Source organism: Myotis brandtii, unplaced genomic scaffold (assembly GCF_000412655.1).
Source record: "Myotis brandtii unplaced genomic scaffold, ASM41265v1 scaffold1234, whole genome shotgun sequence".
In the NCBI taxonomy this organism is placed as follows: Eukaryota; Metazoa; Chordata; class Mammalia; order Chiroptera; family Vespertilionidae; genus Myotis; species Myotis brandtii.
The window spans coordinates 752,703-763,544 of NW_005354309.1; the positions used below are offsets into that span (position 1 = coordinate 752,703).

The 10,842-nt window shown below is 57.7% G+C and overlaps 3 protein-coding genes across 3 annotated transcripts in view; 1 reads left to right on the forward strand and 2 right to left on the reverse strand.

The window, feature by feature from the left end:
- Positions 1 to 4,370, forward strand: part of EIF3G (eukaryotic translation initiation factor 3, subunit G) — a 4,835-nt gene extending 465 nt beyond the window's left edge. The window contains exons 3-11 of the mRNA XM_005859187.2: positions 425 to 508; positions 878 to 966; positions 1,100 to 1,159; positions 2,170 to 2,274; positions 2,365 to 2,554; positions 3,411 to 3,518; positions 3,647 to 3,783; positions 3,858 to 3,964; positions 4,259 to 4,370. Coding sequence (XP_005859249.1) covers positions 425 to 508; positions 878 to 966; positions 1,100 to 1,159; positions 2,170 to 2,274; positions 2,365 to 2,554; positions 3,411 to 3,518; positions 3,647 to 3,783; positions 3,858 to 3,964; positions 4,259 to 4,274 — 896 coding nt within the window. The 3' untranslated portion in view covers positions 4,275 to 4,370. The remainder of the gene's footprint in view (positions 1 to 424; positions 509 to 877; positions 967 to 1,099; positions 1,160 to 2,169; positions 2,275 to 2,364; positions 2,555 to 3,410; positions 3,519 to 3,646; positions 3,784 to 3,857; positions 3,965 to 4,258) is intronic.
- Positions 4,371 to 4,466: 96 nt separating this feature from the next.
- On the reverse strand, positions 4,467 to 7,027 carry LOC106724895 (P2Y purinoceptor 11-like). The gene is made up of 2 exons (XM_014533965.1): positions 6,766 to 7,027; positions 4,467 to 5,735 (listed from the first exon to the last, which is right to left on the reverse strand). Exons 1-2 carry the CDS (start codon positions 6,782 to 6,784, stop codon positions 4,633 to 4,635), a joined length of 1,122 nt encoding a protein of 373 aa, XP_014389451.1. The 5' UTR covers positions 6,785 to 7,027; the 3' UTR covers positions 4,467 to 4,632.
- Positions 7,028 to 7,117: 90 nt separating this feature from the next.
- Positions 7,118 to 10,842, reverse strand: PPAN (peter pan homolog (Drosophila); the record flags this gene model as incomplete). Its single annotated transcript, XM_014533976.1, has 11 exons — positions 7,118 to 7,481; positions 7,561 to 7,724; positions 7,795 to 7,924; positions 8,032 to 8,110; positions 8,192 to 8,315; positions 8,618 to 8,725; positions 8,912 to 8,988; positions 9,679 to 9,849; positions 9,958 to 10,008; positions 10,195 to 10,296; positions 10,807 to 10,842. Coding segments are annotated over 11 exons (1,251 nt in total), but the record flags the coding sequence as incomplete, so codon positions are not given.

The window sequence follows — 10,842 nt, forward strand, 5'->3', positions numbered from 1 at the left end:
CGCGTTTCCCTTCGCAGCCCGCTCTGCCCCGCGCCATCCTTACATGGCCAGGCTCTCGCCAGGTCCAGATGTTCGCTGGCCCCAGCCCCTCTTCCTCCCATGCCACCGCCCAAGTCCTCAGCCGCTCCTCTGCTCCGCGGAGGAGGTTGTAACAGTCTGCCTCCTGCCTTGTGCCAGCGCCCAGATGCCCCGGTGGCCCGCCCCTGCCTTCATGCCAGGGGTACCCTGTCCTGGCGATTGCTCCGGGTGATTACAGCAGCTCGCGGGTCCCCGCACGGCTGTCCCAGGGCGCTTCCTGGCCAGTCCTCTGGCCTCCGTCCTGCCTTTTTCAGCTCCTGGTTTGGGCATCATCCCAAAGCTCCCTTTTTAGCTTGGGCACCCCTGCCCCTCCACTTCATCCCTCTCCCCACGCTGCCTCTCACAGACAAATGCGTCACCAGCGAGCTCCTCAAGGGGATCCCTTTGGCCACTGGCGACACGAGCCCAGAGCCCGAGCTGCTGCCAGGAGGTGAGTGACAACCTCCGCTCCATCCCTGGACCACCGCTCTCCCTGACCACCTTCCCTCCTAACCCCCTTCCCTCCTAACCCCCATGGCCTAGGGCAGTGATGGCGAACCTATGACACGCGTGTCAGAGGTGACACGCGAACTCATTTTTTTGGTTGATTTTTCTTTGTTAAATGGCATTTAAATATATAAAATAAATATCAAAAATATAAGTCTTTGTTTTACTATGGTTGCAAATATAAAAAAATTTCTATATGTGACACGGCACTAGAGTTAAGTTAGGGTTTTTCAAAACGCTGACACGCCGAGCTCAAAAGGTTAGCCATCACTGGCCTAGGGCTCAGTTCCTCTCGCCTCCTCCCCTGTCCCAGCTCCACTTCCGGCACCCAAGGAGGTCATCAATGGGAACATCAAGACAGTAACCGAGTACAAGATAGATGAAGATGGCAAGAAGTTCAAGGTGAGGCTGGGTGAGGAGGTGGGGCACTCGGACCAGGGGCGGGTGGTATGTGTTGGGTGGGCTGGTGACAAAGGTGCCCCGGGCCCAGGAGCCTTGAGGCACAGGAAGCCCACCCCTCTCCTCTCCCATGCAGATTGTCCGCACCTTCAGAATCGAGACCCGGAAGGCCTCAAAGGCAGTTGCAAGGAGGAAGGTAAGACCCTGCTCCTTCCTGGTCTTGGGGGTCCCTAAGGGCTGACTCAGAGGAAGGAAGAATTCTTTTTCCCACTGCCTTTGTTTTTAGAAGTGAAAAGTGTAACTGGTTTACCTATTTTATTGGAGAACTGAGGCCCAGGGGTGTTTGCACTCTGTTGGGGTCCCCAAAAGTCCAGGCGTGGGTGAGGTTGTTTCTTATTCTTCTTGGCTTCTCTACCAGGAGGAACAGAGTCAAGAGCTCCCCTGAGGTGGTCGCAGCAGAAGAAGCTATAGCAATAAATAGATTTGGCACAGTTACCTTCACACTTTGTGCCAGACCCCATGCCATATGCTTTGTGGGAGGAGTTCTCTCCTTTGATTCCCATAGCAACACAGGGAGGTGGGGAGCATTTGTGGTCCCCACCTTGTAGGGGAGGAAGCTGAGGCTCAGGTTGTTTAGCCCAAGGCCCCTCGAGTCTGGGTGACCCCTGCATCCCTCTGAGCATCACTCCCTGTTGGGAGCTGGTCTACCACCTGCTCCCTAGGAAGTGTTGACTGTGTAGCTATTTCCCCCTGAGCTTCGTTTGCTCATTTAAAACATGAGGTTGAGCCCTAACCAGTTTGGCTCAGTGGATAGAGCGTCGGCCTTCGGACTGAAAGGTCCCAGGTTCGATTCCGGTCAAGGGCATGTACCTTGGTTGCGGGCACATCCCCAGTAGGGGGTGTGCAGGAGGCAGCTGGTCGATGTTTCTCTCTCATCAATGTTTCTAACTCTCTATCTCTCTCCCTTCCTCTCTGTAAAAATCAATAAAAATATATTTAAAAAAAATAAAACATGAGGCTGAGAGCTGCCCTGGTCTCCTGGAGCTGACATGAAACTAGGATCTGGCATGCATTTGGAGAGGGTGGAGAATGAGATTTAAGGCCAAGACAGCCTGAAAGGGGCTCCTGTAGGTCTGGGGTCCAGAGGGGAGGGCCTCCCTGCTCTGCCCTTGTCCTGACCTGTCCCCCACTCTGCCCTGAGCCCAGAACTGGAAGAAGTTTGGGAACTCGGAGTTTGACCCACCAGGACCCAATGTGGCCACCACCACGGTCAGCGATGATGTGTCCATGACTTTTATCACCAGCAAGGAGGTAAATGGGCAACAGGTTGGGGTGGCAGTCGCCAGGTTGGTGGTGGTGATGGGGCTTCCCCCTCTGAGCTGCCTTCGTCTGCCCTGCCAGGATCTGAACTGCCAGGAGGAGGAGGACCCGATGAACAAGCTCAAGGGCCAGAAGATCGTGTCCTGCCGGATCTGCAAGGGCGACCACTGGACCACCCGCTGTCCCTACAAGGACACGCTGGGGCCCATGCAGAAGGAGCTGGCTGAGCAGCTGGGCCTGTCCACCGGCGAGAAGGAGAAACTGCCTGGAGGTGACGGGGCCTGGGGGTGTGGCTGGCAGGTCAGGGAGGAAGTGGGGTGGGGAGGTGCTGTGTGTGCGTCCTAGGTTGTCACCTGCTTTGTGTGAGTGGGCTGTGCCCCTCACCTCTGGTCATCGTCCACACTACAGCGTGAGCACTGCGAAGGCTGTGGTCACAGTTCCTGTTAGTGTGTGTGAGAGAGACTAGCCAGGTGGCTGCTGTGACTGCTGGTGGTGTCACCTGTTGCTTCCTTTTGGGGGCTGTGAGAATCACCCGTGTGCATCCTGTGTGTGTAACTGCACTGTGCATGATTGGGAGGTGGTGGACCCCTGTATGTGAGACTTGCCCCCTGTGATTCTGCTGATTTTGTGATGGTCCTGACTTGAGTGTGCCGTGTCTGTCCACCATGGACACGGCTGCCACCTGTGCGTGTGTTTGTGCGTGCACACGCACACCTATGAGTAGTCTCACATGTGACTGTCCATAGTCCACATCCTTTAGCATGATTTGCTGATGCAGTTTGAGTTTGCACAAGTCTCCATCTGATTTGTGTGTGCGGCATACTTGTTTACTGCCATGTGTGTGGGACCCAGGGACTGTCCCTGCCCCATGTGCTCGTGTTTCCCTGTGTTGGCCCGGGCGGGCATTCCTCTAGCTCTCAACCCTGTGGCCTCCTCAGACCGTATTAACACCTATGGCTTCTTGCTCTGTGTGCTGCTGGTTTCCTGGATGTGACCTTTATGTCATGGCCACCAGGTCTCTGAGGGACCGACCGGATGCCTGGGGCTTTGACAGACAGCACCTGGGTGGGTCTGTCCCTCTGCTGTGCTAGGGTGAGGCCTCACCCGACTGTGCTTTTGGTTTCCAGAGCTGGAGCCTGTGCAGGCGGCCCAGAGCAAGACAGGGAAGTACGTGCCACCGAGCCTGCGGGATGGGGCCAGCCGCCGTGGGGAGTCCATGCAGCCCAACCGCAGAGGTGAGGCAGTGAGGGCACCCTGCTGCTGGCCCGTGGGCAGGCACCTCCCAGCACCCAGTGATTATCCTGTGGGTGGGGCCCACGCTGGCCCGGCCACTCACAGCTGCTTCTCCTTGCCTGATGCCCAGCCGATGACAATGCCACCATCCGCGTCACCAACCTGTCAGAGGACACCCGTGAGACAGACCTGCAAGAGCTCTTTAGACCCTTTGGCTCCATCTCACGCATCTACTTGGCGAAGGACAAGACCACCGGCCAGTCCAAGGTGGGTTGGTGGCCATGAGTGGGGAGGGGTCATCCGTCTGGCTGAGCCCTGAACTTTTTTCTCCTCTTCCCCAGGGCTTTGCCTTCATCAGCTTCCACCGCCGTGAGGACGCTGCCCGCACCATTGCCGGAGTGTCCGGCTTTGGCTACGACCACCTCATCCTCAACGTCGAGTGGGCCAAGTAAGACCCCTCCCCTGCCCCATCACCATGTGACAGCTGACACAGCCCCACACCAGTTGAATAATTGCCAAGCCTGTTGTGAGGTGCAAGTCATTTATTGTCCTTTATCTCGAGGAGGGGCCGCTGACACCCAGGTCAGGCTGGTCACTGCTGGTTGGGCTCCATATGTCTTGCCCTGCCCCCACTGAGGCCCCAGTTTTGTGCGGGGCGTGGGGGGGCGGTTGGGACTCCCTTTGGGGCCTGTAGCCCCCACACTTTACTCTCCCTTCTCATCACTCCCGTCTTCCTCTCTAGGCCATCCACCAACTAAACCAGCTGTTACTGCTGCTGCTGCTTGGCACCTGGCAACAGAAGACGACCTCCAAAAGCAGGGAACTCCAAGGGCAATAAAAAGGCTCCAATTGCCCTATGCGTGTCCTGTTTTATACATGAATATCACCCACTTGTGGCAGGTGGGGGCAGCCCTCCTCTTTCCCCTGCGTAGGTTTGCTCGGTAGCCCTGCGCATGGTTAGTGCTGGGGGCAGAACTCTTGCCTGTCTGGTCTGAGTGCTCGCTGCTCCCATGACAGGCCTCTGTTTGGGGAAGTGGTTTGACCCCTGCTGTGCTCTCACCTGTTCGGCTGCTGGGTTCCAGTGCCTTGTGGGGAGGAGGCTCAAAATAGGTCAGGTCATGGGCTCAGCTCAGGGGGCGGGGGCCCCAAGGTTTTGGTGGCTGTGGCAGTGAGGGGCAGGGGTTGGCTGGCGCGCTCAGTGTTCTCTGAGGCCCGGCCCTCCTTGCAGCCAAGGCAGCATTGGTGGCAGCAGCCTACGCTGGGTGCTACAGCCATGTAGAGCAGCGGGTGGATGCAGATGGCCAGGGGCACGAGGCCCCGCGTCACCTGGTGGCCCACGTAGGCCCCCAGGTCCAATGCCTTCACAGCCTGAGTCTCGTCCACAAAGGACGGGCAGCGGGCTCTCCAGCGCTGCCGGGCAGACACGTTGATCACACGTGTGACAAAGTAGGGCAGATAGGATCCAGCATAGAGCACCACACCACTGGCCACCAATACTGCCACATGCATTTTCTCGGCTGCCGTCATGCCGTGGCTGCGTAGCACGGCCCGCCCAAGGGCGCCATAGGCTGCCAGGGTGAGCAGCAGCGGCAGGCCGCAGCCCAGTGCCATCAGCGCCAGGCTATAGGCTGAGTAGGCCTTGAGCTGGTTGTCACTCGCAGTCCCCAGGCACTTGATGCAGGCCTCAGGCCTGGCCACGGTGCAGAGGCCTCCTTGCTGTGGTGTCGTCAGGTGGGAGAAGCCGAGTGTGGGTGCAGCCAGCAGGGCCGCCAGCACCCAGCCCGCGGCACTAATGGCCCAGGCATGCTTGGGCCGCAGGTGACTGCGGGTGAAGAAGGGGTGGACGACACCCAGGTAGCGGTTGAGGCTGATGCAGGTGATAAAGATGATGCTACCCAGCGTGTTGCAGATGAAGAGGAAACGCTCCAGGCGGCACATGGCCTCCCCATAGCGCCAGTTTTTGGGTGGGTAGAAGTAGGCAGCCAGCGGGGGCAGTGTCAGGGCGTAGAACAGATCGCTGACAGCCAGCTGGGCTGAGAAGATCACAGCTGGGTGCCATGGGCGCTGCTCCCGTGTGCTGAAGCGGTAGAGGGCCAGGCTGTTGCCAGCCACAGCCACCAGGAACTCAGTCACCAGAACGGGCCACAGGAAGCCTTCCTGGAAGCCACTGAGGATTCGATCAGCAGCTGCTGAGATGTTGGCTGGGCACGGTGGGGCACCTGTGGGCGAGGGTGTGGCTGAGTGAACCCTGCCCCCCACCTCGCTGAGCACAGCCTCTGCTTTCAGAGCTGCGTTGTGCTGTGGCATCAGTCCTGAGTACCTGTGTGCACCAGGCCTGCATGACCCCTTTCTAAGAGGACTTTTGATGAGTCCAGCTCCTTTCTATGGAGGGAATCAGGCCTAGAACAGTCAGAAGCTCCCTTGGGGTCCTGCACCCTGAAGAACCAGGGTGAATTGTTGCCCTGAAAGGACCCACGTAAACTGGAAATAATGGCTGGGAGCCATCAGGACTGGGATGGAGAACAGGAGTCAGGAGAGTCTCAGACCTCACTGCAATCCACCAGCAAGTACCCATCTTCAGTATCTGTCACCCCTAACACACTTGTGTCCAGCCCATGTCATCGCCTGTCTGGACCAGCAGTAGCCTAGGCCCGGGTCTCCCGGCTCCGCTCACCTGATCGATTCTCCGAGCCTCCAGAGGGCGCCTGTGCACACCTATCGGGCCACGTGCCTCTGCTCAGAGGCCACTCTAGGGGTCCCTCCTTCCTGGGAGGAAAAGCCAGTGCTTAACTCATCCCACAAGGCCCTGAGGGAGGTATGGCTCCCACCCACTGGCTTTCATCACCTGCTCCCGGTGACTTCGTCTGCTTCCTGGTTGTTTCTCAGGCACATGTGCCTCAGGGCCTTTGTGCTGGCAGCTCTTTTTGAGTCACGGACGTCCTGAAAGCTCGTCTTCCTCTGGTCCTGACCACCCTAACATTGCCACTGCACCCCGTAGTCCCCTTCCCTGCTAATTTTCTCTCAAAACAGTCTATATCTCCGATCACTGTTTAAGTAAAATCCCCAGGAACAAGTCCCTTCTGAAGGGAGGGTGTGCACAGACCTCCCTCACCAGACTGTTTCCACCCTCTCACTCTGCCTTCCTGTTCTAGTTCTCGGCTTCAGACGTGCTTCTTACACCATCCCCACTCCCACCTCCACCCCAAGCCCGGGGTCCACAGGGTCCAGGGCCCTGTGCTCCCTCCTCACCTGAGATTGTGTCCGCCATGGCCCTCGCCCTGCCTTTGGGACTTCTGCCTACAATGTGTCCTGGTCCCACCCCCAGTGAACAGCAGCCCGTTGGCCACTCCCTCCATAGGTCCACCCACCGCCCACACAGTCAGATCTTGTCGAGCCAGCCTTCTGCACACTTCCTTCCTCATGGCGCTCTAGACCTGGCCTAGGCAGGCAGGAAACCTCAGTCTGAGGGAGGTTGGGAAGGAGCCCAGGACCCAGACCAGACCAACAACCATGATCAAATCTGAGCTCCACACTTGCATTCTACACTTCCAGGCCCAACTCCCAGCGGCCTCTGATGCCCATTCCAACTGCAGCCTCTGACTCATGGGAAATCAGTGTTTATTAGAAGGAAGGTTGGGGAACCAGCTCCTTTATGAAAGGAAACTGAGGGCTACACCTGGACACCCAGGCAGGAGCCCAGGGCAGCATCTCTGGGGCCCCAATCTGGGGCATTTCACCCACCGCTCAGGTTCAGCCTCAGGCCACTCTCTTAGGTGGCTGTGCTCGGCCTCGGCCATAGTTCTGAACAGCCCCTCGAGGCCCCAGCTTGGCTTGGGTCCCCCAGGGCCTGCCCTTGGCTTTTGGAGGCCTGTGGTCACCGCCACGGTCTGGCCTCCGCTGCTTTAACCGCTGCTTCTTGCTTGGAGGCCTGGTGGACCGTCTCCGCTGGGCCTTTGGGAACATGTCTGTGAAGAAATATGGTGTCAGGGTCACCAGGGCAGGGACAGGTTCCAGCGCCCGGCTGCACTGATCCCTGCCAAGCACCTTCGTCAGGCTCCTCGCCCACTGCTTGGCGGAAGTACTCGGCTTCATCCTCCTCCTCCTGCTGGCCAGCCCTCTCTGCCTCTGGGGGGGCCCCAGGGTCCTCAGCATCGCTATCCCCATCAGCCTCTGCCCGTGCCCGCTTCATGCCCGCCAGGCTCTTCTTCCTGGAGGAGAGGAGTGGTGGTCAGTGTAGCAGCCTGCACCAGGGACCCGCCCCACCCGGCGACCACACACCTGTGGGCCTCTCGCTGCTCCTGCTTACGCTGGACATTCTGGGCCTGCTGGTCCTGCCTCTGGGCCTTGAGCCGCAGCTTCTCCTCCTTGGCTGCCAGTATGGCCTGCAGCTCCTCCTCTGTCTTGTGCACTTAGAAAGAAACAGTTCACCAAGATCCAGGTGTGTCCACTGCACCTAACAGCCCTCCTTGGGGGGCCTCAGACCCCAGACCCTGTGCCCGCCAGCCCTGACCTCACCGAAACTATGGAAGAGCACGTTCCCCTCCCCGACACCCTCCTGAATCTTGATAAGCTGCAGCGTCATCCGAGGTCCGATCTGGAGGGACATGGAGGAAGAGTCAGTCCTTCTTCAGGGCTGGGGCTGCTGGAGGAAGTCACCTCAGCCACTGGGCCTCACCTCAGTAAGCCTCACAGCGCTTTGCTGGGCCCGCATGTTGCCGCGCCCCGCGATGGCCTGGGGTAGCTCAGTGATGTTGTGTTCGCCATCGGGCTCTGCCTCACTCTCTGACAGTCCCGCACCCCTGTGCCAGGGACACACGGCTCAGCAGGGAACCCCAGGCTCCTGGGGTCCCCTAGCCCAGTGACAAACTCATTAGTCAACAGAGCCAACTATCAACAGTACAATTGAAATTTCTTTTGAGAGCCAAATTTTTTAAACTTAAACTATATAGGTAGGTACATTGTTATTAACTTAATTAGGGTACTACTAAGGCTTAGGAAGAGCCACACTCAAGGGGCCAAAGAGCCGCATGTGGCTCGCGAGCCGCAGTTTGCCGACCACGGCCCTAGACCATGGTAGCCTCCCACTCTGCCCCTTCCTCACGTGGCCAACAGCTCGCTGATGTCCTGCAGGCGGCTCATGTTGGGGAACTTCTCTTGGAGAAGCTTCTTCATCCCACGACTTGCGCCCACAGGGACAACTTTGATGCTACTGCAGAGGCCGGAGTGAGGTCGGGAGTTAGGGGTCACAGAGTCAAGGGCCAGTCTTACCCACTCCCATTTTCATGGTGCGTCAGGGCGTTTACTTTGAGACTGAGCAATCATGGAGTCTCAGTAGCAGCACTGTCATCAGCCGCACAGAGCAGCACAGCCCTCCTACCCCTGCCCCTGTACTCACTAGTGGCGGAAATCCAGATCCTGGGTGTCAGGGTTATAGTTGATGAGAAGGCAGCGCTTGATGGTATTCAGGTTAACCTGGAAAGGGGCACGGCACCATGTCAGTTGCCTTTAGGCCTCACTGCGTACTGGAGGCCAAGCCAAGCCCTGCAGGGACTGCAAGGCTAGAAACCTGGTTCCAGCACCCACCAAGGCCACCCACTCCAACTCCCTGATGATCATCTCTAACAAGCAGAATCTGAGGCCCACTGGTGCCAGGGCTTAGGAACTGTTGCCTATAACTAATCTCAGACTAGTAACTTCACTTGTCAGCCTCAGTTCCCCTGTCTAAGGTGGGGCATGACAACACAACGTACACTGCTTAAACAAGCACTCAAGAATGCACCATTGGCCTGCAGACTGAAGGGTCCCAGGCTCGATTCTGGTCAAGGGCACATGCCCGGGTTGCAGGCTCGATCCCCAGTAGGGGGTGTCCAGGAGGCAGCCGATCCATGATTCTCTCTCACTCCCCCTTTCTGTCTGAAATCAATGAAAATATTAAAAAAAAAAAAACAAAAAAAAACACCACTGGCGTTTTCCACCCGCCATATGGGAAGGCAGTTCAAAGGGAGTCCCATGACATACAATGCAAGTGAGACTTGACCTTGGGAGTCAGAACTGTCAGCCTCAGTGCTGGGAGGTGAGGACTGGCAATCAACCCCAGGGCCTGTGCAGTACCTGCTACCTGCCCCATCCACCCACACCTGCCACCACGCAGGCCCTGCCCACCTTGTGTACGTTGATGGAGGGGAACAGGTTCTGGAACATAGTAGCCATGAGCTTCACGTGCATGCCCAGGGGGCCGAAGCTGTTGAGCACCAGGAGGGGAGGATGGGTGAACTGCTGCTCATGCATGCGGTGGCGGCGCAGCGAGGAGACCACGTCACGTGTCAGTGTGTACTGCAGGGCGGGGTGAGGAGGGGGTGACCACCAGCCACGCATGGTGGGCGTCATTCCCCACCCCAGCTCCTACCCCACATGGTTCTCATTACCACCTCTGAGCCTTACCTTGTTGACCCGGAAAGTCAAGGTGGGGCCTCCTGGGAGGCGCATCAGTTTCTACAAAGAAAGGATCAATGAGGGTGGAGGCATCCAGGTGGGGAGCAGGAGTGGGAACCTTTGCCCCATCTCTTCAGAGCGTTTACTTTGAAGCCAGAATCATGGCAGCTCAGAGGCACATGGGTTCATCAAGAGAGCTGGGGGAGAAGGAGGGTATGGGGGAGATGGGTGCAGGAATCCACTCACAAAGTAGATATTAGTCTCCGTTTTGCTCAATATCAGGAAATGCGTGACCCCAAGGGGCCCAGCCACTGCCACACAATCCTTCAGAGAATTTTTCTTGCGTATCTGGATATCAGAAAAAGGAAAAAAAAGAAATGATCAGTCATTCCTCTTTTGAGCAAAGACTATAAGCTGAAACTGTTATGCCCTCTCTTACATCTAATTTTTCTGAAAAGGGGGGAGGGGAGTGGACTGCCCTTGGCCTCGCTTAGAGCACTGTCTCGCCTAGAGTGCTGCCTCTGTCCTTGCTTACCGAGCATCGCCCCCTTTTGCAAATGAGCCAACCGAAGCCCAGCGTGTTTAAAACGTAACTTGCTGCTGGCCTTTGAGAGAAGTCAAGTTTCCAACTCAACTTTGCTGATTCTAGAGTCCCCTCTTAACCACAAACTCCAGGTACCCGGCCAAGCCCTAAGCTGAGCACGTTCATGCACGCCTCGCCGCTGCCCCGAAAGCTGAGGCAGGGACGACGGTCCCCATAAGGGACCCTTTCTCTAGCCGAGGAAAATGAGGCCCCGCGAGGCTGGCGGCACCCTCGCAGCCTCAACGGCCAGTGGAAGTGGGCTGGAGGGTGCAGACCTGCAGGCGGGTGGCGGTGAGCGGCTCCCAGACCCG